The following is a 26449-nucleotide window of genomic DNA, read 5'->3' as shown; positions in this document are numbered from 1 at the left end:
CCAACATAAAACCATTTTAAAGAGCATTTATTAAACACAGCGAAAACATCAACAAAAAAAACTGATAAAAGCAAAACAACAGTACTGAGGTTATACCTCTCAGAGAAGCTTCCTTCCACGTTATTCTACCACATTTTCTTATCTCTTCTTCCAATGAACACCAGAAAGACTAGTCCAGTGTATAACTCAACATCCAGTTCCTAATACTCAGTAATAAAGGTCTCAGGGGTATCCACAAGTCCACACAGAAGAGGTACTGTACCACTGCAGGGTATGACTAGCGATGTGACAATACTAAACAGTAATAGAAAAATTGAGGTAAAAAAAAAAAAAAAGTTTAAAAAATAATTCAGGATTTCCTTATTAAAAATCAGAAAATAGTCATCTCTGCACAGCAAAATTCTCTGTTCATATTAATTTGACTAATAGGACTACAAACGGTGGTTTTGTATGGGGTACCATTTCCACAAGGCTCTACAGTAGTAGCGTTTTGAGAGGCTCACTCCACACTAAGTGGTTGATTGTCCAGCGCCTTCCAGGTTTAGGATCCTCCATAGAAATAGAATCAGTAGAAGGGACATTTCCATTCAAACCAGCGGTCCGTTGCATCAGTTGCTGTACTGGGTGTACCACTTGGAATGTACGCTTAAAATGGACACCAACTAACCTGTTCTACTTAGGCAGAAATGTCAAATTTAACTAATCTGCCATATTGGATGGACCATGAAATAAAACAGTGGCTTTTAGAGCTTCTGTATGTCTGTTCTACTAGTTGTAATTCTACGGCTCCTCCTCCTCACATCATGAGGTTTCTCTGGCTGCACTCCAGCAGGTGAGGCAGGAAGAAGTGGACCGTCCCGTCGTCAGGCAACAGGTCCAGGAACTCCAGGGGGTTCAGCTCCATGGCAACCACCACCAGCGTTTCTGTTGTCAGGGAAAAATGCAGATGTTATGGCCCAACTCTGAATATGAAAAGGGGCAATCTGCAATTCATACATTTTTTTACTTTTAAATTAATTCAATCCAATGATTCTTGAAGAATCTATACTGAACAAAAAAACACAACAATTTTAGTGAGTTACAGTTCATATGAGGAAATCATTCAATTGAAATAAATTCATTAGGACCTAATATATGGGTTTCACATAACTGGGCAGGGACGCAGCCCTGGGTGGGTATATGCACACCCACTTGGGAGGCAGGCCCACCCACCGGGAAGCCAGGCACAGCCAATCAGAATGAGTTTCTCCCCACAAAAGGACAGAAATACTCCTCAGCTGTCCGGTGTGACTGGTCTCAAATGATCCCACCGATGAAGAAGCTAGATGTGAAGGTCCTGAGCTGGCATGGTTACATGTGGTCTGCGGATGTTAGGTCAGTTGGACATACTGACAAATGAACATTACATTATCTGGCAACAGCTCTGGTGGACATTCCTGCAGTCGTCATGCCAACTGCACTCTCCCTCAAAACATCTGTGGCATTGTGTTGTGTGACAAAACTTCACATTTTAGAGTGGCCTTTTATTGTCCCCAGCACAAGATGCACCTGTGTAATGATCATGCTGCTTAATCAGCTTCTTGATATGCCACACCTGTCAGGTAGTTGGATTATCTTGAGAAATGCGCACTAACAGGGATGTAAACAAATTTGTGTACAACATTTTAGAGAAATAAACTTTTTGTGTGTATGTCACATTTCTGTGATCTTTCATTTCAGCTCATGAAATACATGCTCCATTTATATTTTTTGTTCGGTGTAAAACATCTATAAGCCACATGATCTTAGGTCAACTGTCGTAACCCATCAGAAACCAAAAGCATACACACACACACACACACACACACACAGTATACCCTCAAAACATGTTTAAAACTATACATTTTGATAGCATGGGTGGTCAGTCCTTGCATCCATAACTAATCACTTGAGACTGGTTATACTTATCCAGCCCCATCCCTAAGCTGTTACCCAAAACAGTGGTGGGGTGCTCTTTGTTATTGTTTAAACTGCAAATTGCCCCTTTAACCACAGAAAAGGTGGTGCCATTCTGGAGTTAAACCCTATGCTTGAAAACACAGGCTAGAGTCAAAATGGTGAAACTATACTGACACCGTGACATCTCCCTCAACATGGTTTTTATGGTGCTGCTCTGGGAGCGTGACGAGATGCGTGGCTACAAAATTAACTTCTTGTGATATGCAGATAGAATGGAAGAGCACCGCCTGCACGTCGGCCACACTTCACAACGGGAGGATATTAGAGCACCGCCTGGACGTCGGCCACGCTTCACAACGGGAGGATATTAGAGCACCGCCTGGATGTCGGCCACGCTTCACAACGGGAGGATATTAGAGCACCGCCTGGACGTCGACCACGCTTCACAACGGGAGGATATTAGAGCACCGCCTGGACGTCGACCACGCTTCACAACGGGAGGATATTAGAGCACCGCCTGCAGGTCGACCACGCTTCACAACGGGAGGATATTAGAGCACCGCCTGCACGTCGGCCACGCTTCACAACGGGAGGATATTAGAGCACCGCCTGGACGTCGACCACGCTTCACAACGGGAGGATATTAGAGCACCGCCTGGACGTCGGCCACGCTTCACAACGGGAGGATATTAGAGCACCGCCTGGACGTCGACCACGCTTCACAACGGGAGGATATTAGAGCACCGCCTGCAGGTCGGCCACGCTTCACAACGGGAGGATATTCTTGTTACTTCAGCAACAAATGTGCATGTTTGTTGTAATTAAAATTATTTGAAGTAGTTATATATACACATTTAGATTTTTCAACATTTAACCTAAAATGCAATACCAAACCTTTCAATTTGTGAATTTATATCTGATATTATGTGTTTATTTCTGTGCAGCTGCATCTTTGCAACGCTCCCGCTGCCGAGGAAAATAAACTGGAAGCGAGAGACTCGCGTCGCGGATGACGTACTGCTTTCCCCGTGCGATACGTTTTACAGAGACGTGGCGATGACGGTGTAGGCTGTGAGTGTACCTTTGAGTGCAGCCAGCAGGATGGTGTTCTCTCCCTGTGTTGCTCTGGTTCTCTCACACAGCTCGGGGAACAGCTTCTGCCACCACAGAGCCTGAACAAAAAACACACGAATCCATTAGGAAGATATGCACTATAGAACCATTGAAATATATATTAAAAAAAGGCAATGATCCCGTGTTCACAGAGACCGAATTCACTATAAAAAGCGGAAATGACCTTAATTTGCGCTATTATGTGGGCCTTCTGCGGTACTGATTGAATCGAGCCCTCTCAGACCATAGGACTGAGGTTATGAGGATTTAAGGTTGTGTAAGTACGCATAGGGTAAGATCCACAGTAGGGTCAAAGGAGTCGGGGCAACAGTTCCACAGTACCCACCATGTTGTTGTTCTGCAGCTCATGATTAGCATAAGGGATGATGGCCTGAGGACAGCGGTCGAGCAACCTCTCGATGGAGCTCTCGTAGTGACCCAGCTTGGTGGCACAGAGCACGTGCACACTGAGCCCGGCGTTGTCCTCGTCAGGCAGCTGCTCCAACAGGGGCAGGATGGATGACACGTCCAGGGTGGGACCGCACAGCAGGGACTGGATGATTCATTGTTTGTACACCATAGTGGTACATTTACAGTGGGGCAAAAAAGTATTTAGTCAGCCACCAATTGTGCAAGTTCTCCCACTTAAAAAGATGAGGCCTGTAATTTTCATCATAGGTACACTTCAACTATGACAGACAAAATGAGAAAAAAAAAAAATCACATTGTAGGATTTTGTAGGATTTTTAATGAATTTATTTGCAAATTATGGTGGAAAATAAGTATTTGGTCAATAACAAAAGTTTCTCAATACTTTGTTATATACCCTTTGTTGGCAATGACAGAGGTCAAACGTTTTCTGTAAGTCTTCACAAGGTTTTCACACACTGTTGCTGGTATTTTGGCCCATTCCTCCATGCAGATCTCCTCTAGAGCAGTGATGTTTTGGGGCTGTTGCTGGGCAACACGGACTTTCAACTCCCTCCAAAGATTTTCTATGGGGTTGAGATCTGGAGACTGGCTAGGCCACTCCACTCCTTCGTTGCCCAGGCGGTGTGTTTGGGATCATTGTCATGCTGAAAGACGCAGCCACGTTTCATCTTCAATGTCCTTGCTGATGGAAGGAGGTTTTCACTCAAAATCTCACAATACATGGCCCCATTCATTCTTTCCTTTACACGGATCAGTGGTCCTGGTCCCTTTGCAGAAACAGCTCCAAAGCATGATGTTTCCACCCCCATGCTTTACAGTAGGTATGGTGTTCTTTGGATGCAACTCAGCATTCTTTGTCCTCCAAAAACGACGAGTTGAGTTTTTACCAAAAAGTTATATTTTGGTTTCATCTGACCATATGACATTCTCCCAATCTTCTTCTGGATCATCCAAATGCTCTCTAGCAAACTTCAGACAGGCCTGGACATGTACTGGCTTAAGCAGGGGGACATGTCTGGCACTGCAGGATTTGAGTCCCTGGCGGCGTAGTGTGTTACTGATGGTAGGCTTTGTTACTTTGGATCCAGCTCTCTGCAGGTCATTCACTAGGTCCCCCTGTGTGGTTCTGGGATGTCTTCCATTTCCTAATAATTGCTCCCACAGTAGATTTCTTCAAACCAAGCTGCTTACCTATTGCAGATTCAGTCTTCCAAGCCTGGTGCAGGTCTACAATTCTGTTTCTGGTGTCCTTTGACAGCTCTTTGGTCTTGGCCATAGTGGAGTTTGGAGTGTGACTGTTTGAGGTTGTGGACAGGTGTCTTTTATACTGATAACAAGTTCAAACAGGTGTCATTAATACAGGTCTTGAGTGGAGGACAGAGGAGCCTCTTAAAGAAGAAGTTACAGGTCTGTGAGAGCCAGAAATCTTGCTTGTTTGTAGGTGACCAAATACTTATTTTCCATCATAATATGCAAATAAATTCATAAAAAAATGTGATTTTCTGGATTGTTTTTTTCTTATTTTGTCTGTCATAGTTGAAGTGTATCTATGATGAAAATTACAGGTCTCTCTCATCTTTTTAAGTGGGAGAACTTGCACAATTGGTGGCTGACTAAATACTGTTTTGCCCCACTGTACATGTAAGGGTTAAAAAAACAACTTCATTTTACAAGTTGATTGGTTGGTTGATTGATTCCATGTCTGACTGATAAATAGCACAGACATGATGCAGAGAGACTGACCTGTAGTTTGTGAAGGTCCTCTGGAATGATGTTGAAGTGAGCTGGAGTCAGGATGCTGACCCAGGGATACAACACGCCGTAGTGGGAACACCAGTTAATCTGTAACACAGAAACAGTCACCCAGGGATCTCCACAACCTCCTCGACTCCAGCCTTGGGGGACATCACACCTTAGTGCGAAGAACACGCTACAGACACACAGAAAAACACACCAGGTCGTCTGCGCTCTTGTGCGGTTTGAATCCGCGGCCGTCTCGGCGTGTGACGCGATCGATGTAGACAGTGGTGAGGCGGAACAGCAGCTCCTGGATGACGGCTTCCTGTGACGAGGCCATCAGCAAGGCTTCCCAGAAGTCAACCAGTAGCTGAGGGCCTCCCTGGGGCCCTGACACATCCCCACACAGCTCCTACAGGAAACACACACACACAATGAAACGCATTACATATGGTCACATTTTGGAATCGAATCCTTGAGGAATGACATACACACACACACACAGTAACCCTGACCTGGAAGAAGAGGTCAGCCTCGTCCAGTTTGACCTTGTCGTTCTCGTGCAGCGCCACCATGGCTGCCACCAGCAGGCCGTCCTGGTTGTCCCTGAGGTGACGAGCCAGGAGAGTAGGTACCACCGTATCCCCTCTGCCGTGCAGCAGCAGCTTGGCTTCCTCGATGAACCCATACACCTGCAGCATCTGGGACGGGGCATAGAGCAGATACACTGTTCACACACACACACACTCCTCTTCCCCCACCACCATACACTAACATGATCTGACCTCTGTGTGTCGGTCCATGTGTTGCCTGTAGAGCTGCAGGTCTGGCATGCGCAGGGCCAGGGCAGCCTTGGACAGGGTGAGGGGTACGGAGGGGGCTCCGATGGACTCCAGCCGCTCTAGGTGGGCCAGGCCACAGTCAGGGCTGGCTCTGGCCATGGAAGGGCTGGCTATAACATGGGGAAGCTGGGACGGCTCGGCCACACCGAAGATATCCAGCACCTCGTTGGCCGTCTCCTACAACACACACACACACAGACACCAACCACTGAATCTCAACAGTGTGGCTATTGAATCAGAAGAGCTTCTTATGGGAATCGCTGGAGGTCTCCAGGGACTGGTGAAAGTTACCTCAGTGAGCAGCTCCAGGGTCTCCTCATAGAGGGAGTGTTTGAGGAAGTAGAGGAAGCCCTGCCCGTAGCCACAGAGGCTGTTAGACAGACCCCTGTTCCTGGAGATCACCTCTGTCAGAGACAGGCCTGACATCTTGTAGTAGGGCAGGGCCAGGTGGCAGTCCCGCTTATCAAACCTACACGTCGGTGGAAGGGATGATCGCACTTTACATTCAGTAAACCAACCAACACATCAACCAGTCCACCAACCCACCAACACATCAACCAGTCCACCAACACATCAACCAGTCCACCAACACATCAACCAGTCCACCAACACATCAACCAGTCCACCAACACACCAACACATCAACACATCAACCAGTCCACCAACACACCAACACATCAACACATCAACCAGTCCACCAACACACCAACACATCAACCAGTCCACCAACACATCAACCAGTCCACCAACACATCAACCAGTCCACCAACACATCAACCAGTCCACCAACCCACCAACCCGTCAACCAGTCCACCAACACGTCAACCAGTCCACCAACCCACCAACACGTCAACCAGTCCACCAACCCGTCAACCAGTCCACCAACCCACCAACACGTCAACCAGTCCACCAACACATCAACCAGTCCACCAACACACCAACACATCAACCAATACATCAACCAGTCCACCAACACACACATCAACCCACCAACCAACCAGTCCACCAACACACCCATCAACCCACCAACCAACCAGTCCACCAACACACCAACACAACAACCAACACATCAACCAGTCCACCAACACATCAACCAGTCCACCAACACATCAACCAGTCCACCAACCAACACACACATCAACCAACCAACCAGTCCACCAACCAACACACACATCAACCAACCAACCAACACACACATCAACCAACCAACCACACACACATCAACCAACCAACCAGTCCACCAACCAACACACACATCAACCAACCAACCAGTCCACCAACCAACACACACATCAACCAACCAGTCCACCAACACAAACATCAACCAACACATCAACCAACACGTCAACCAACCAGTCCACCAACACATCAACCAACCAGTCCACCAACACATCAACCAACCAGTCCACCAACACATCAACCAACCAGTCCACCAACACATCAACCAACCAGTCCACCAACACGTCAACCAACCAACATATGAACCTTGATGTTAATGTGATCCGACCCCACTGACCTGCTGAAGCAGTCTCCTAACTGGGCGCAGCTCTCCTGGAAGGCCTGCAGCAGCTCCCGTCTGTCTGCGGTGGGGGTTGTATTATATCTCAGGGCCTGGGCGAGGTTCTGACCAGTGGTCTGAGGCCGTTCTACAGGGTTTCCAACCCGGGGGTCCAGGAGCGTGGCTCTCAAGAGGAGGTGGGCTTCACTGAGCAGGTGCAGACGGCTGTGAGACAGAGGGTTGGTTTCCTCATACGTCTTACTGTACTCCACCTAGCCCAGAGAAACGGTTGATTGTTGAACGCCATGGTTAAACAGTATAAAATGATTGTTGAACGCCATGATTCAGCACAACCAACAAAGGTCAAAGAAAAAAATAAATGGTAAAAATGGAGGTAAGGTGTCATAACATTAAGGCTATTGTTGACAGGTTCTCATGGTGCGTTACCATCTCGTTGTAGAGCTGGAGCGGGGTGACGGTGTTGACCACGTACAGGTTCCAGCCGTGACCCATCTCACTGGGATTCTGGGGCTTGGTGAAGGGTGACTTCCTGTTCCTGGGTCAGAGAAGCAGGAAGTACAAGTCAGCTCATCTCTATAATATATATATATATTTTTTTTTATAAAAAAAAAATGGCCACAGATGGCTGACATTACAGCTTCTATCTAGGAGGTCAGAAACTACAGCTCAGCTGCCATAACATCAAGCACATGAAGGAAACAATAGCCCCTGGGCTGGACCAGAATGCAAAAGCGTGTAGCTCAATTGTGAGTTTGCATGAATGACATAAACCTATGAGCTAAAAAAAAAAATAAAAACATCAAACATTTAGTTTTAAATCCAGTTTACATGTTAGTCATTTAGCAGACGCTCTTATCCAGAGGGATTTACAATTAAGTGAAGGGAGCGAGGTGAGACAACTACATAACATAGTCAGCAAAAACAATTCCTAAACAAAGCAGCTATTAGCAAAGTGAGTAGTAGCACTTCTCCCTAGAGATTAGTCTGACTACCTACCAATGCAAACCAATCAACAGAGGATGTTATTGAGGGCAAGGGGTTTTGGACGTTAATGTGAATTGCATGCTTTTCTTCACGACTCCACATGTTAACACACAAGGCCTACTGACCCATGTGCTGAACACGGTGTGTGTGTGTTCTATCGGCTTGCCTGTCCAGTACAGCCTGTATCAGCGACAGCTAACAGACCTGATGCTCTTAGTGAAACACGCGTCAGTGTCAAGCAGTCTCATGTGATAACAAAGCCCCTGTGTTTGAGATTTGGATAAAAAAATATTAAAAAAGGTCAGCTTGGTGGAGGAATGGTATTTTCTGCACGTTTCCCTACTTCTCGTCTGTGAATGCATGGTCTCACTTCCTGATTCTACACGCGGCCGTCTCCACTGGCCACGCGGCAGTCTCCACTGGCCACGCGGCAGTCTCCACTGGCCACGCGGCAGTCTCCACTGGCCACGCGGCAGTCTCCACTGGCCCCGCGGCAGTCTCCACTGGCCACGCGGCAGTCTCCACTGGCCACGCGGCAGTCTCCACTGGTCCCGGGAATCGAACCGCCACGCTCTAACAACTGAGCTACATACAGACCACTACACGAATGACATGATATTATGTCCAGTTAGGTGATATCATCACACTGATACGATGTCCTGTTTAGTCCATCAGTTAGTGATGAGACACACAGGGTGATGTTTTAGTAGGGTTGGTGGTGGTGGGAGGTTAGGGGGGGTTTATTCCAGGTGGACTACAGAGGGACACACCATCAAGGAGGTCAAGAGACTTACAGGAAGGAGTTGGCCAGAAAATGCTTCAGAGCCGGCGTGGTGGAAGGCTCTATACCTACTGCTAGGAAAATCCCCCTAAGGGTTTTGTGATCTTTGTATTCTCTACAATAAAGAGTTTACAGGTACAATTGAAGGACAAAGAAAAGGGAGATTTCAGATATTTAAAAATCCTATAAATTAACAAATGAAATATTTTAAAACACAAATGTGAAGTAATAAAAGTGTATTTTCAGTGCTTAATAAATGATGAGTGTGTTTATTGTCTGAATACTGCTTTACTTGTGCTCCACAGTAAGATGCTCTGACCATGGGTATAGGATTAGATAAAGGGCTGGGTGATTTCCTATATTTGATGGTATGCCTGCATTTTATGCTTCGGGAATAACACAAGTTCTTACTATGTTTTTCTGTGTAACCCACGACCCTAGGATGGCAACAAATTAATTCTATGTGGTTTTAAAAATGGGCTTTCCCCCATTCTGATTGTTTTATACTAATCCAAAACTGACAGTAAAGTCGTCCAATTTGTAGAACTTTTAATTTGTTTATCACTGTATCAACATATTTAATTATAGAATATAGATGGTATCAAAATATAATTATAGAGAAAAATCCTTTGCCATATGTGGTTCCACACTGGTATACCTTAAAATACAATATCATCACCCAGGCCTAGATCACAGGCATACCTTAAAATACAATATCATCACCCAGGCCTAGATCACAGGCATACCTTAAAATACAATATCATCACCCAGGCCTAGATCACAGGCATACCTTAAAATACAATATCATCACCCAGGCCTAGATCACAGGCATACCTTAAAATACAATATCATCACCCAGCCCTACATCGGATGCCTTACCATAAATCTATAGCATTGCCTACATTTGAATTGGTCCAATTTTGAAGTAGTATTTACTTTGCTGTGAGACAATTGCAAAATGTATGTTTCCTTTCTAAATCATGTGTGGCTCTAGCTATGACTACAGTGTCTAAGAGTGTGCGTGTGACCTACATGACTCTGCGTGCGGTCCTCTCTGTGTCCTCCCTGGTCTCCACATCTGCAGTGGTCAGCAGGACGACGTGGTGTCGGTAGTGACACAGAGCCTTCAGACCAATGAACAGCTGAATACGCAGAGCACACAACTCCATGGTGATGGGAGGACAGGCCTGCGCGCGCACACACACACACACACACTTTTTTATTATCTGGTGGTTATTAAGTTGGTGAAATTGTAATGATATTGTTATTAACTCACAATTACACTTTTGTATCTTTGGGATTTATTAAAATAATCATATTGCTGCTACATGTCAAGTAGATATTCATTGAAAACTGTTTCTTGCCGATATCATGGTCTTACTCTGGGAAACTGACGGGAGGAATATGGGCCCTAGGGGCGGTAAGTAGCCACTCACAATGAAGATTCCACTTTAAATCAAAATTGGGCTTCCCAGCATGTGCAGACCAATCACATCTAGACTCTAAATTACCATTCCTGAGAGACACTGCAGCCCTACCTTACACGGTGCTAGTCAGATTCCACTGTGTCACTGTTGGACTCGCACGCATGCAGACACACACTGCACGAAACAACGACACTCTTGTCACCAGATGCAACTGTGTAAGTGGTGGTTGCCATTATGAGCCCTTTCCAGCTCCACCATCTTTGTGAACGTAACGCAGTGATCTGAGCCAAGCAGAAAGGTTACCTGTATTTCTGGAGAAGCTGTGATCCAATTTAATGACTTCCTGTCTTATTGTGTAGCAGGGCCAATCAGAGCACAACCAACCGAGGCACAACCAATCACACGAGGGGAAGCTTCAGGTCAAAGCATCCTTAAGACCAATAATGAAGATGTCCAAGGCATGGGGGTTAGATATGGTGAATATTCCACCAAGCCTGACGGATAACTAAAAGCTTTTCCGGTCCTCAGATCTAGAAAGAGCTCCCTAGGGGTCCGGCCGTGGGCCGATCCGTCTTCCATTAGCTAAGGAAAATAGGGTGATCCTCACCTTCATGGTGGTATCGATGTAAGGGTCCTCAGCTCTGGCTGCCACTGCTGCACATCTCACTGAGAAGCACTGGAGAGCATTCCTGAGAAACACAGGTATAAATTAGGGCCCTGGGTTGTGAGATCATGTGACATGCCTATATTTGAACCTTTTTTTCCCTCATTTCTGGACAAAGCTTTGAATACAGGATAAAATCTTACTATTTCTTTTTTTATTTTACTAGGCAAGTCAGTTAAGAACAAATTCTTATTTTCAATGACGGCCTAGGAACAGCGCGTTAACTGCCTGTTCAGGGGCAGAACGACAGAGTTGTACCTTGTCAGGTCGGGAATTTGAACTTGCAACCTTTCGGTTACTAGTCCAACGCTCTAACCACTAGGCTACCCTGCCGCTATGTCACATGATTGCGCCAACACTGTAGGGTCGTGCAGTATCCAGATGTTTCTGTACCATACCAGGGTATACAGTATTACCAACCCCCCCAAAAAGTATATATTTTTTACTGTATTGAAAATCACACCGTCAGTTAAATTTTTTTTAAAAAAAAAACAACTTTATACCATATACCGGGGTATCACCGAAGTCAGAGACCAGTCTCATGGACTTCCTTTACCGCCTCGAGAGGCCCAGCCCAGTACTTACTTTGTGATGATGTGGAGGAAGAGGTCAGTGAGGACGGCCTGCTGGGCCTTCTCTGGATACTGATAGGCTGAGACCATCTGAACCCCGCCCCTCACGCTGTACAAATAGCCCGTCTTGGGCAGCGAGAAGAAACAGAACAAACATGTCGGCTCCACCCCTCTACCCCCCTCCACACATACTTCCTGGTTGCCTGGTTGTCAGGGAGAGGAGATCGATGGAAGAGAAAGGGATGAGATGTGAAGCCGATGGGAATGTAGAAAATATAGGTGCTCCTACTTTAAGTGTCCCTCATACATATGTATTGACACTACATGTTAATTCCATAGGTAGGGAAAGAGCCAAGTACTTAGAGAGTTGGAACATTGAGGTTTCTACATTATGACGCATTTAACAGGAAACTGCAACATTCTATCGCAGCCATGTTAGCTACATTGTCTCGCGTCAGATGGCGTCACACCTCCGCGACACTCATGCCAAAACCGATCGTTCTTGTAGGACGTGAAACTTCAAATTTGAATAATGAGCATCCGCCATTCAAAAAATGAAAACATAGTCCCTAATTTTGTATAGCACTGTGCTCCTCATAGGACTCTATGAAATAGGCAGAATAACTAGCTAGCTAAATTACAACACATATTATGACAGTGATTTCATAGTTTGCCATTGTGAAAAAAATGTGGGGAAAAAACTGTGGTCTCCTGTATAAATTCTGTGCCAGGATGTTGGTCGCCAGTGTAGTGACTTGATCAGCTGTGTAACTGTTGTAGCTAACTTACTGACACAGTTAGCTAGCTCTTCCTTCACTAACTAGCTAACATAAAAAGCTTGCTTAGCCTGTTTAAATTACCCTGAAGTTGTAGACACGCAGCCCCACAATTAAGAAGTGACTTAACAGAAAATCAGTCCATAGATCAGCATGTTTCTCTGCAATTGTATCGTTGAGGTCAGCTGAGCATAGCAGCTTACTCAGGAGGCTGGTGGAATGACTCGAACAACTGCTTCATGAAAACTCATTAGCAAGCTAACGTTAATGTTGGACAAATTTATGCTAGCTTTCATGCCCATTGTCAAACTTTAGAAATACTGTTCATTGAAGCAAAATAATCCTCACCAACATAAGTGCATTTGGAAAATATTCAGTACCCTTGACTTTTTCCACTTTGTTACGTTAGAACCTTACCTAAAAATCAATTAAATTATTTTTATTCCTCAATATAAGCACAATATCCCATAATGGCAAAGCGAAAACAGGTTTAGAGATTTTAGCAAATGTATAAAAATAAAAAATAAACACACAAAAAAACAGAAATAGCGTATTTACATAAGTATTCAGAACCTTTGTTATGAGACTCGAAATTGATCTCAGGTGCATCCTGTTTCCATTGATCATCCTTGAGAAGTTTCTACAACTTGGAGTCCACCTGTGGTAAATTCAATTGATTGGACATGATTTGGAAAGGCGCACACCTGTCTATATAATGTCCCACAGTTGACAGTGCATGTCAGAGCAAAAACCAAGCCATGAAGTCAAAGGAATTGCCCGTAGAGCTCCGAGACAAGATTGTGTCAAGGCACAAATCTGAGGAAGGGTACCAAAAGATGTTTGCAGCATTGAAGGTCCTCAAGAACTCAGTGGCCTCCATCATTCTTAAATGGAAGAAGTTTGGAACCACCAAGACTATCCTAGAGCTGGCTACCCAACTAAGCTGAGCCATCGGGGGAGAGGGCCTTGGTCAGGGGAGGTGACCAAGAACCCAATGGTCACTGACGGAGTTCCTCTGTGGAGATGGGAGAATCTTCCAGGACAACCATCTCTGCAGCATTCCACCAATCAGGCCTTTATGGTAGAGTGGCCAGACGGAAGCCACTACTCAGTAAAACGCACAACAGACCGCTTGGAGTTTACCAAAAGGCACCTAAAGATTCTCAGACCATGAGAAACAAGATTCTATGGTCTGATGAAACCAATATTGAACCGTGGCCTGAATGCCAAGCGTCATGTCTGGAGGAAAACTTGCACCATCCCTACAGTGAAGCATGGTGGTGACAGAATCATGCTGTGGGTATGTTTTTCAGTGGCAGGGACTCGGAGACTAGTCAGGATCGAGGGTAAGATGAAAGGAGCAAAGTACAGAGAAATCCTTGATGAAAACCTGCCCCAGAGCACTCGGGGCCTCAGACTGGACAACGACCCTAAGCACACAGCCAAGACAACACAAGAGTGGCTTCGGGACAAGTCTGAATGTCCGAGTGGCCCAGCCAGAGCCCGTACTTGAACCCGATCAAACATCTCTGGAGAGACCTGAAAACACCTTTGTAGCGACGCTCCCCTTCCAACCTGACAGAGTTTGAGAGGATCTGCAGAGAAGAATGGGGAAAAACTCTCCAAATACAGGTGTGCCGAGCTTGTAGCGTCATACCCAAGAAGACTCGAGGCTGTAATCGCTGCCAAACGCGCTTCAACAAAGTACTGAGTAAAGAGTCTGAATACTTAAACATATGTAATTTGTTTTATTTGATACCTTTGGTGAAATTTCTAAAAAAACAAACATGTTTTTGCTTTGTCATTATTGTTTGTAGATTGAAAGGGGGAAAGAAAGTAATGAATTTTAGAATAAGGCTGTAACGTAAACAAAAATGTGGGGGAAAAAAAAAAAAAAGAGTCTGAATACTTTCCGAATGCATTGTATTTATTGTTTTAGATTCATTCAGACAGTTTTGGACGCAAAAATGGGGTTCAGCAATGTCAATGTCACCTAGGTAACACTGTTAAAAAAATGTTAGACAGCACAAACTACTTTTGAGCTCTCTCATTACGCGATAGGAGACTGATCAGTGCCGGCGGAACCGGTGTGCTATCTGAAGTAAGACAATGTGTTAGCTCCCCATTAACATTACACGGGGAATATTTCAACAGCACTATTTAAAACTGCACGTCTAGAATGAGAACAATTCAATTCTAAAAGTTGGCCCAACTCTATGCGGTTCTTGGGAAGGCAAGCACTGTGTAATGAGGTTCTGACTCACTGGTGAACACTGGGTGAAACTGCAGGGAGTGCAGGTGGGTCTCCTCAACACTACAGTCCTGGAAGAAGTCTGGAGCAAAACGCCTGGACAGGGGAGACTCAATATGATGAGACCACACACACACACACACACACACACACAGAAACACAGACACACACACACCTGTATAAGATATAGGTGATGATGAGGTTGCCCCTGGCCTCACTCTCCATGCCTGTCCACTCCAGAGAGATCTTGACCCCACAGTCCTTAGCCCTGTCCCCCAGGAGCTCTTGGTGCTTGGGGAAAATGAAGAAGTCATCATGGTCACGGTGACCAGCCAGACCCTCTCTCCTCCCCTCTGGCGAATACAACACAGTGTAAACACAACCTAGTCAGACAGAACATGCAAATCACACCATGTTCTGTGAAGTATAGTATGTGGTATCTGAAGCATCGGTTTTCATGTGTAGAGTGCTACCCGTCTCGTTGTCGTGTTCTGCTCCAGTGATCATATCTTGGGGGACCAGACTGTGGTCCTGGGGCTTCTTGTCAGCTGACTTCTGGGTAAAAGCAGCACCAGGAAGTCTCTCCAGTTTGACCACCAGCACCTCCAGCTCTGTCTGCAGGGCAATGTACCCTGCACAGATCGCCACCTGCAGGCAGGGAGGGCATACATATTCTATGAAAAGTTTACATGACAGAATAACCTTCTCTAACTCAGGAGCAGCAGGTAGCCTAGCAGTTAGAGAGGTGAGCCAGCAACCTGAGGGCTGCAAGTTCGAATCCCAGGTCCGATAGGAAAAAACAGGCGGGAAGTTATCAAATCCTAGATGCCATTGCCTGCCTTTGTGCACGAACCCCCCACACCTCTAAAACCTGTATTTGGTACTTTATTAGGATCCCCATTAGCGGTTGTGAAAACCGTAGCTACTCTTCCTGGGGTCAAACACAAAACACGAATAGACAAGAACTACATACATTTAAAGAGTGCACACATAGCCAACATACACAAACGATCTAGGCTCTATATAATACTTTACGCTTTCTTGAATTTGATCTGGATTTTGGGACTGTGAAAAGACCCCTGGTGGCATGTCTGGTGGGGTAAGTGTGTGTGTCAGTAAGTTGACTATGCAAACAATTTGGAATTCAACACATTAATGTTTATTATAAAAAGAAGAAGTGATGCAGTCAGTCTCTCCTCGTCTATTAGCCAAGAGAGACTAGCATGAGTAGTATCTTTATCAGCCCTCTGGTTACAATGAAGAGCAAGACATGCCGCTCTGTTCTGGACCAGCTGCAGCTTAACTAGGTCTTTCTTTGCAGCACTTGATTATTGTCCAGACATGTGGTCAATATAAGATCAAATTAGAGACCGCAGGACTTACTTTGTGGAGTGTGGTGTCAAAAAAGAAGAACATCTATTACGGACCGAGCTCTCCCTATCTTTACAACCATTGCATCTTAACTCAGCAAAAAAAGAAAACTCCCCTTTTTCAGGACCTTGTCTTTCAAAGATAATTTGTAAAAATCCAAATAACTTCACAGATCTTCAATGTAAAGGGTTTAAACACTGTTTCAATAAACCATAAACAATGAATGAACATGCACCTGTGGAACGGTCATTAAAGACACTAACAGCTTACAGACGGTAGGCAATTAAGGTCACAGTTATGAAAACTCAGGACACTAAAAGAGGCCCTTTCTACTTACTCTGAAAAACACCAAAAGAATGAACAGGGACCCTGGGCATCTTCTGCGTGAACGTGCCTTAGGCATGCTGCAAGGAGGCATGAGGACTGCAGATGTGGCCAGGGCAATAAATTGCAATGTCTATACTGTGAGACGTCTAAGACAGCGCTACAGGGAGACATGACGGACAGCTGATCATCCTCGCAGTGGCAGGCTACGTGTAACAACACCTGCACACGATCGGTACATTCCAACATCACACCTGCGGGACAGGTACATGATGGCAACAACTACCTGTCTGATCGCCGGATCAGACAGGACTGGCAAAAAAGTGCTCTTCACTAACGAATCGCAGTTTTGTCTCACCAGGGGCGATGGACGGATCTGTGTTTATCGTTGAATGGAACGAGCGTTACACCGAGGCCTGTACTCTGGAGCGAGATCGATTTGTAGGTGGAAGGTCCGTCATAGTCTGGGGCAGTGAGCCTGCATCATCGAACTGAGCTTGTTGTCATTGCAGGCAATCTCAACGCTGTGCGTTACAGGGAATACATCCTCCTCCCTCATGTGGTACCCTTCCTGCAGGCTCATCCTGACATGACCCTCCAGCATGACAATGCCACCAGCCATACTGCTCATGAGCACATCTGGGATCTGTTGGATCAGAGAGTGAGGGCTTGGGCCATTCCCCCCAGGAATGTCCAGGAACTTGCAGGTGCCTTGGTGGAAGAGTTGGGTAACATCTCACAGCAAGAACTGAGCAAATCTGGTGCAGTCCATGAGGAGGAGATGCACTGCAGTACTTAATGCAGCTGGTGACCACACCAGATACTGACTGTTACTTTCGATTTTGACCCCCCCCTTTGTTCAGGGACACATTATTCCATTTCTGTTTGTCACATGTCTGTGGAACTTGTTCAGTTTATATGTCTCAGTTGTTGAATCTTATGTTCATACAAATATTTACACGTTCACTTTGCTGAAAATAAATGCAGTTGACAGTGAGAGGACGTTTCTTTTTTTTGCTGAGTTTATATGGTTTGACTATGACAGTTTACAATCTAACGCAACACAAAGTAATTTAGTCTCCTTAACTTGTTCAACAGGCACACCATTCATTACCAGATTCAGCTGAGGTCTAGAACTTAGGGAATGATTTGTACCAAATACAATGCTCTTAGTTTAGAGATGTTCAGGACCAGTTTATTACTGGCCACCCATTCCTTGTTAAGGGTTTCAGTGACTTCATTAGGTTGCTGACAAGTACGGTGCATTCGTAAAGTATTCAGACCCCTTGACTTTTTCCACATTTGTTACGTCACAACCTTATTTTAAAATGGATTAAACAGTTTCTCCCCCCCCCCCATCGACCGACACACCCCATAACGACAAAGCAGAAACCTTTTAGAGATTTTTGCAAATGTATTAAAAATAAAAAACTGAAATATCATATTAGGTATTCAGACCCTTTACTCAGTACTTTGTTGGAGCACCTTACAGCCTGGAGTCTTCTTGGGTATGACGATACAAACTTGGCACACTTGTATTTGGGGAGTTTCTCCCATTCCGCTCTGCAGATCCTCTCTAGCCCCATCAAGTTTGATAGGGAGCGTCGATGCACAGCTATTTTCAGGTTTCTCCAGAGTCGTTCGATCGGGTTCTAGTCCGGGCTCTGGCTGGGCCACTCAAGGACATTCAGATACTTGTCCCGAAGCCACTCCTGCGTGGTCTTGGCTGTGTGCTTAGGGTTGTTGTCCTGTTGGGAGGTAAACGTCACCCCAGTCTGAGGTCCTGAGTGCTCTGGAGCAGGTTTTCATCAAGGATCTCTCTGTACTTTGCACCGTTCATCTTACCCTCGATCCTGACTCGTCTCCCAGTCCCTGACGCTGAAAAACATCCCCACAGCATGATGCTGCCACCACAGTGCTTCACTGTAGGGATGGTGCCAGGCTTCCTCCAGATATGACGGTTGGCATTCAGGCCAAAGTGTTTATAATTGAATCTTGTTTCTCATGGTCAGAGTGCCTTTTACTGTCATGTGTCTTTTACTGAGAAGTGGCTTCCGTCTGACCACACTACCATAAAGGCCTGATTGGTGGAATGCTGCAGAGATGGTTGTCCTTCTGGAAGATTCTCCCTTCTCCACAGAGGAACTCTGGAGCTCTAACAGAGTGACCATTGGGTTCTTGGTCACCTCCCAAGGCCCTTATCTCCTGATTGCTCAGTTTGGCCGGGCAACCAGCTCCAGGAAGAGTCTTTGTGGTTCCAAACTTCTTCCATTTAAGAATGATGGAGGCCACTGTGTTCTTGGAGCCCTTCCATGCTGCAGACATTCTTTGGTACCCTTCCCCAATTCTGTGCCTCGACACAATCCTGTCTCAGAGCTCTACGGACAATTCCTTGGACCTCATGGTTTGGTTTCTGTTCTAACATGCAGTGTCAACTGTGGGACCTTATAGAGACAGGTTTGAGCCTTTCCAAATCATGTCCAATCAATTGAATTGACCACAGGTGGACACCAATCAATATGTCAAGGATGATCAATGGAAACAGGATTCACCCGAGCTTCAATTTCGCATAGCAAAGGGTCTGAATACCTATGTAAATAAGGTACCTGTTTTTTAATATTTAAATTTTTTTTTTAATAAGTTCTCGCTTCGTTATTATCAGGTATTGTGTGTATATTGATGAGGCAAAAAATGTATTTAATCAATTTCAGAATATGGCTGTTAATAACCTAACAAAATGTTGAAAAAGTCCCTTCCGTCTTCAAGAGAGCGAGAGTTGCACCCCTTCTGAAGAAACCTACACTCGATCCCTCCGATGTCAACAACTACAGACCAGTATCCCTTCTTTCTTTTCTCTCCAAAACTCTTGAACGTGCCGTCCTTGGCCAGCTCTCCCTCTATCTCTCTCAGAATGACCTTCTCGATCCAAATCAGTCAGGTTTCAAGACTAGTCATTCAACTGAGACTGCTCTTCTCTGCATCACGGAGGCGCTCCGCACTGCTAAAGCTAACTCTCTCTCCTCTGCTCTCATCCTTCTAGACCTATCGGCTGCCTTCGATACTGTGAACCATCAGATCCTCCTCTCCACCCTCTCCGAGTTGGGCATCTCCGGCGCGGCCCACGCTTGGATTGCGTCCTACCTGACAGGTCGCTCCTACCAGGTGGCGTGGCGAGAATCTGTCTCCTCGCCACGCGCTCTCACCACTGGTGTCCCCCAGGGCTCTGTTCTAGGCCCTCTCCTATTCTCGCTATACACCAAGTCACTTGGCTCTGTCATAACCTCACATGGTCTCTCCTATCATTGCTATGCTGACGACACACAATTAATCTTCTCCTTTCCCCCTTCTGATGACCAGGTGGCGAATCGCATCTCTGCATGTCTGGCAGACATATCAGTGTGGATGACGGATCACCACCTCAAGCTGAACCTCGGCAAGACGGAGCTGCTCTTCCTCCCGGGGAAGGACTGCCCGTTCCATGATCTCGCCATCACGGTTGACAACTCCATTGTGTCCTCCTCCCAGAGCGCTAAGAACCTTGGCGTGATCCTGGACAACACCCTGTCGTTCTCAACCAACATCATGGCGGTGGCCCGTTCCTGTAGGTTCATGCTCTACAACATCCGCAGAGTACGACCCTGCCTCACACAGGAAGCGGCGCAGGTCCTAATCCAGGCACTTGTCATCTCCCGTCTGGATTACTGCAACTCGCTGTTGGCTGGGCTCCCTGCCTGTGCCATTAAACCCCTACAACTCATCCAGAACGCCGCAGCCCGTCTGGTGTTCAACCTTCCCAAGTTCTCTCACGTCACCCCGCTCCTCCGCTCTCTCCACTGGCTTCCAGTTGAAGCTCGCATCCGCTACAAGACCATGGTGCTTGCCTACGGAGCTGTGAGGGGAACGGCACCGCAGTACCTCCAGGCTCTGATCAGGCCCTACACCCAAGCAAGGGCACTGCGTTCATCCACCTCTGGCCTGCTCGCCTCCCTACCATTGAGGAAGTACAGTTCCCGCTCAGCCCAGTCAAAACTGTTCGCTGCTCTGGCCCCCAATGGTGGAACAAACTCCCTCACGACGCCAGGACAGCGGAGTCAATCACCACCTTCCGGAGACACCTGAAACCCCACCTCTTCAAGGAATACCTAGGATAGGATAAGTAATCCTTCTCACCACCCCCCTTAATGACTTAGATGCACTATTGTAAAGTGGCTGTTCCACTGGATGTCAGAAGGTGAATTCACCAATTTGTAAGTCGCTCTGGATAAGAGCGTCTGCTAAATGACTTAAATGTAAATGTAAATGTAAGGGGTCTGAATACTTTCTGAATGCACTGTATGTATTTCAGTGTCCACGCAGGGAATAAAAAAAAAAAGTTTTACTTTCAATATCTGGATGGTAAAAAGAGACTACGGAAATCCCAACCCCTAACTTACATCCATCCCTACCTGTTGGGGCGACAGTCCCGGGAGGTGGATGATGAGACAGCGCTCAAAGTCCAGGATGGAGAGTTTGTCGTTGAGGGCCTGTCTCTTTAGACTGAACAGCACCAGGCTCTTAGGACACCCCACCAGCAGGTCTCCGGTCACCCCACAGCACGCCACACACAGCGGACGCTCAAACAGTGGAATCTCAATGATCTCCATCTGCTCCTTGGGAGCCCCGCGCATGGACGAGCCGCGCAGGAAATGACCGAGCAGACGCACGCCAACGCGGGTCTTCTCAGCCGCCTGGTAGCGCCAGTTGGTGTAGGCGCGTAGGTAGGGGGCGTTGTTCTTCTCCTCGATGGTCACCAGGTAGTCCCCTGTGGAGGGAGGAGCAGACAAGGGGTGGGAGGATTAGGTGGAAAGGGGAGGAGGGTCAAAAACTATTTTATTTGTCACATGCTTCCTAAACAAACAGACTAACAGTGAAATGCCTACTTATAAGGAGAATTAGGTAGTTTCCCAAGCCAATACTAACTTCCTTCATACTGGACACAGAGACATAAGAATGGTATCCACTAGATCATCTGACTCTGGGGGATGTAGACAAAGAGCCTCATTGTTCATTTGACTCTGGGGGGGGATGTAGATAAAGAACCTCGTTGCTAAAAATCACGACATATCCCTTTAACACTAGAGATCCAAATTAGCCTCGTATTGTTTTGTTGATTGCATTTCAACTAACTCCATTAGCTACAGTTGAAGTAGGAAGTTTACATACACCTTAGCCAAACACATTTAAACACAGTTTTTCACAATTCCTGACATTTAATCCAAGTAGAAATTCCCTGTCTTCGGTCATTTAGGATCACCACTTTATTTTAAGAATGTGAAATGTCAGAATAATAGTAGACCCGCTGGCTCCATGTCATCTACAAGACCCTGCTAGGTACAGTCCCCCCTTATCTCAGCTCGCTGGTCACCATAGCATCTCCTACCTGTAGCACGCGCTCCAGCAGGTATATCTCTCTGGTCACCCCCAAAACCAATTCTTTCTTTGGCCGCCTCTCCTTCCAGTTCTCTGCTGCCAATGACTGGAACGAACTACTAAAATCTCTGAAACTGGAAACACTTATCTCCCTCACTAGCTTTAAGCACCAACTGTCAGAGCAGCTCACAGATTACTGCACCTGTACATAGCCCACCTATATTTTAGCCCAAACAACTACCTCTTTCCCTACTGTATTTAATTTTATTTATTTTGCTCCTTTGCACCCCATTATTTTTATTTCTACTTTGCACATTCTTCCATTGCAAATCTACCATTCCAGTGTTTTACTTGCTATATTGTATTTACTTTGCCACCATGGCCTTTTTTGCCTTTACCTCCCTTATCTCACCTCATTTGCTCACATCGTATATAGACTTGTTTATACTGTATTATTGACTGTATGTTTGTTTTACTCCATGTGTAACTCTGTGTCGTTGTATGTGTCGAACTGATAGGCTGATGAAGTACTTGTGACAGGATATAGTCAGTGCCACCTGTTGAGGCTAGCATAGGGCTAACGTGTGCCATGTAATCTGATGGGACCAGCTACAATTTAGTGTTCGATCACGAGCAAGTAAATTGATTATTTTAATTGGCTGATACTCCTTTTGTACCGGAGAACCTGTTTATTAAATGTAAATGGTTACTTATGTTCACAAGTATGTGTAACAGTATACCTTTAGACCATCCCCTCGCCCATACCCGGGCGCGAACCAGGGACCCTCTGCACACATCAACAACAGTCACCCACGAAGCATCGTTACCCATCGCTCCACAAAAGCCAGTAAAAAGGCAGGAGAATGCATATCCCATCCCTGCATTGAGGTACGTTTACCGACCCATAACTTGCGCCCGCGCCACTGCCTTAATATAATCATGATTGTGTTCCCACCCCAGTGCAGCTTAGTTTAAACAAGCGTAACGGTGGCATCGGAAACTTCTGGCAAAATAATTAATCGGCACTGCTAGCTAGCTAGCTAGCCAGCCAGTTTTATAGGAATGATCTCATACATTTTTCAAAATTCACTGCCAATATGCCAACATGCACTCCCAGGAATCCCAGTTCCACAATAAATGTTTTGTTCAATAATGTCCATAATTTGTCAAAATAGCTACTTTTGTTAGCGCGTTTTGTAAACAAATCCAAACTCAAAGCGCGTTCACTAGGAGCAGACGAAATGTCAAAAGGTTCTGTTACAGTCCGTAGAAACAAGTGAAACGATGTATAGAATCAATCTTTAGGATGTTTTTAACATAAATCTTCAATAATGTTCCAACCGGAGAATTCCTTTGTCTGTAGAATTGCGATGGAACAGAGCTCACTCTCACGTGAACGAGCGTCACGAGCTCAAGGCATTCTGGCAGACCGCTGACTCATTCCCCTCTCATTCGGCCCCTCCTCACAGTAGAAGCATCAAACAAGGTTCTAAAGACTGTTGACATCTAGTGGAAGCCTTATGAAGTGCAACATGACCAATATCCCACTGTGTCTTCAATAGGGAATGAGTTGAAAAACAACCAACCTCAGATTTCCCACTTCCTGGTTGGATTTTTTCTCAGGTTTTTTCTGCCATATGAGTTCTGTTATACTCACAGACATCATTCAAACAGGTTTAGAAACTTCAGAGTGTTTTCTATCCAAATAATATGCACATATTAGCAACTGGAACTGAGTAGTAGGCAGTTTACTCTGGGCATCTTATTCATCCAAGCTACTCAATACTGCCCCCAGCCATAAGAAGTTAAAAACTTCCTTCACAATAGCTCTCCTCTGCTCCGCTAAGCACATGAAGTATGAAAGCCCTGATGTCTGCAGAGGCTGCATCGCAGTAAATACTGTACAGCCACTTCAGAAGTTAGATTGACCATGCAGAGCCTTTAAATATACCATGGCATTGTTGAATACTCATTTCTGATTGGCTTGAAGGGCGTTCTAGAGTGCATTATTTCCCTATAACACGCAGTATATTTGCACTGTATAATTCCATGGCTATGATTTGTTCTTATATGTTCGAGCTGCTTTTGAAATCAAAACTTGAATTGAAAACATTACTGGCATTGTTGAATTCAATTTTCATAATAGCAAGCTAAGACTAAAGGCGTTGGCATGCTTCAGTTCGGCTGGCTGCTAGTCAAAGTCGGCTAGGCGAACCAAACGAGTGTGCTCGTATACTTCCTCAAAAGACCTTAGCTTGAAAAACAAGGGAAAAAAAGTGGCAATAGTACTGTTTGTCCATTTTGAGATGCCGTAGCCACTCAAAATAGTCAGAATTAACTGAAATCTGTTACTCATTTTGAAAAGGTGCATAAACTATTCGTCTTGTGTCGAATGACAGACTTTATTCAAGAATCCTTACTGTTGACCAATTACAGATGAAGAGGCATAGACCTTGGCGCCGAACTTGTGTGCCAGAACAGCCCCCCAACCCGCCAAAAAAAATCTACTCCAAAACGTCAGAAAATATGCAAAGTTCTGAATCATTTAGGCTGGGAGACATGCGGACGCCTTAATGATTTAGTTAGCTAACCCAGTAAATCTGTTTGTTTGGTTACCAAGGCAACTACTGAAGCTATCTAATAAACTTGCTAGCTACACTACATGACCAAAAGTATGTGGACACCTGCTTGTTGAACATCTTGGGAAGGCTTTCCACTAGATGTTGGAACATTGCTGCAGGGACTTGCTTCCATTCAGCCACGAGCATTACGGAGGTCAGGCACTGATGTTGGGCGATCAGGCTTGGCTCACAGTCGGCGTTCCAATTCATCCCAAAGGTGTTCGATGGGGTTGAGGTCAGGGCTCCGAACAGGCCAGTGAAGTTCTTCCACACCAATCTCGACAAATCATTTCTGTATGGGTGTCGCTTTGTGCATGGGGTCATGCTGACGTTGCTTCCATAGGCATTGGAAGTCGGTAGCGAGTGTCGCAACCAAGGCTAGACGATTTTTACGTTCTACATGGCTCAGCGGTCCCCTTCTGTGAGGTTGTGTGGCCTACCACTGCGGCTGAACCGTTGTTGCTCATAGACATCTTCACTTCCCCATAACAGCACATACAGTTGACCAGGGCAGCTCTAGCAGGGCAGACATTTTACAAACTGACTTGTTGGAAAGGTGGCATCCTATGACTGTGCCACGGTGAAAGTCACTAAGCTCTTCAGTAAGGTCATTCTACTGCCAATGTTTATCTATATCTATCTATCTATATCTATCTATTGCTCGATTGTCTGTGGCTGTATCCAGGCACTCAGGAGACGACACCAGCGAGGGTAAACCCCCCCCCCCCCCACAAAAAACACACCCTGTTAAAAAAAAATATGGTATATTGACTTTCAATTGAAATAGCAGAATCCACTCATTTGAAGGGGTGTCCACCTACTTTTGGCCATGTCGTGTACATCAGTGGATGTTGAAAACATTTTTAGCCATGGTATAAATGGGATAATCAACTCCTGGCTCTATCCGTTCTCTGGAAAATAATGCAACTCAGAGGAAGGTTAGGATACTGCCATTCATTTCAATTCGACTTGCTTGGATTTCTCCCTGACCAATATGGTTGCCATTTTCACACCATCTGGAACTTTGAGGGTTCATGACAAATCCCTTCCAGTAATTAGATGCACCTCAATCACTCAGCAGTAAACAACTCAGCAAATAGGGAAAGAAGAAGTGAGAGAAAGAAAATGACACACCTATCTCACTGTGTAGGATGCTCTGCACAGTCCCCATAGTGGCGAAGCGGCAGATGAGAGGACACCCCTCTTCTCCCAGTTGAAAAGCCTCGATCTTGCATCCTCCAGCGGACACCACGAATAGGGCACCCCCGCCACAGCACACCAACCCCGGTTCCTGCTCGGTTGGCACGATTTGCTGGGACGCGAAGGGGTGGCAGTTGTATACGTGAACCATCTTTGCTCGTTTTCGTAAATTACGTCGAGGCAAAACAAAGTATACACCAAGCTAACTACATTGTCCCTGTGCGGGGCTTGTGTTACCAAATATAATGTGGTCTCTATCGCGGTTAGTGAGCTCCAGCCCGAGGTTAGCTTACTTAATCTATATCACATGCCCCACCGTCTTGTGATGAGCAGGCTGAATCCGTTGAACTCGAAAAGTATTTTTTTCTACCCAGTCTATGGTAAATTTACTTCACTTCCTCTGCCATCCGAAGTCCCCTTTCTGCACAGAAATCATAAAGTAATGTGAAACAGAAAGTCTGAAGAGTTACGCTGTGAAAGTGACAACT

At 45.7% G+C, this 26449-nt stretch overlaps 1 protein-coding gene across 5 annotated transcripts; it reads right to left on the bottom strand.

Annotated features, from left to right (window-relative positions):
* Positions 1 to 11: 11 nt before the first annotated feature.
* hps3 (HPS3 biogenesis of lysosomal organelles complex 2 subunit 1) lies at positions 12 to 26449 on the bottom strand. 5 transcript variants are annotated; one of them, XM_064936101.1, is made up of 19 exons: positions 25896 to 26449; positions 21165 to 21532; positions 15510 to 15684; positions 15212 to 15389; positions 15050 to 15132; positions 12023 to 12212; positions 11381 to 11462; positions 10379 to 10533; positions 9360 to 9461; positions 8008 to 8116; positions 7579 to 7832; positions 6354 to 6531; positions 6006 to 6239; positions 5736 to 5921; positions 5438 to 5632; positions 5227 to 5325; positions 3398 to 3604; positions 3020 to 3110; positions 12 to 924 (listed from the first exon to the last, which is right to left on the bottom strand). In XM_064936101.1, exons 1-19 carry the CDS (start codon positions 26110 to 26112, stop codon positions 797 to 799), a joined length of 3231 nt encoding a protein of 1076 aa, XP_064792173.1. In that variant the 5' UTR covers positions 26113 to 26449; the 3' UTR covers positions 12 to 796. The 5 variants fall into 5 exon arrangements, with proteins under 5 accessions (XP_064792173.1, XP_064792175.1, XP_064792178.1 ...); XM_064936103.1 differs by having other exon boundaries at positions 21177 to 21532; positions 25896 to 26448; XM_064936106.1 differs by lacking the exon at positions 25896 to 26449 and adding an exon at positions 21691 to 25812.

Source organism: Oncorhynchus masou, chromosome 24, assembly GCF_036934945.1.
Source record: "Oncorhynchus masou masou isolate Uvic2021 chromosome 24, UVic_Omas_1.1, whole genome shotgun sequence".
Taxonomy (NCBI): domain Eukaryota; kingdom Metazoa; phylum Chordata; class Actinopteri; order Salmoniformes; family Salmonidae; genus Oncorhynchus; species Oncorhynchus masou.
The sequence above is the reverse complement of the archived record's forward strand: the minus strand, read 5'-3'. Positions and strand labels throughout refer to the sequence as shown.

Bases quoted from the DNA above. Each gene is read 5' to 3' on its own strand.
- hps3 (XM_064936101.1), bottom strand. From the start codon at position 26,112: ATGGTTCACGTATACAACTGCCACCCCTTCGCGTCCCAGCAAATCGTG. The intron at 11,463-12,022 runs GTAAGTACTGGG...TGTGTTTCTCAG, and splicing joins TTCCTCCACATCATCACAAA to GAATGCTCTCCAGTGCTTCT. The intron at 9,462-10,378 runs GTAGGTCACACG...TCTTTATTGTAG, and splicing joins AGGACCGCACGCAGAGTCAT to AGAATACAAAGATCACAAAA.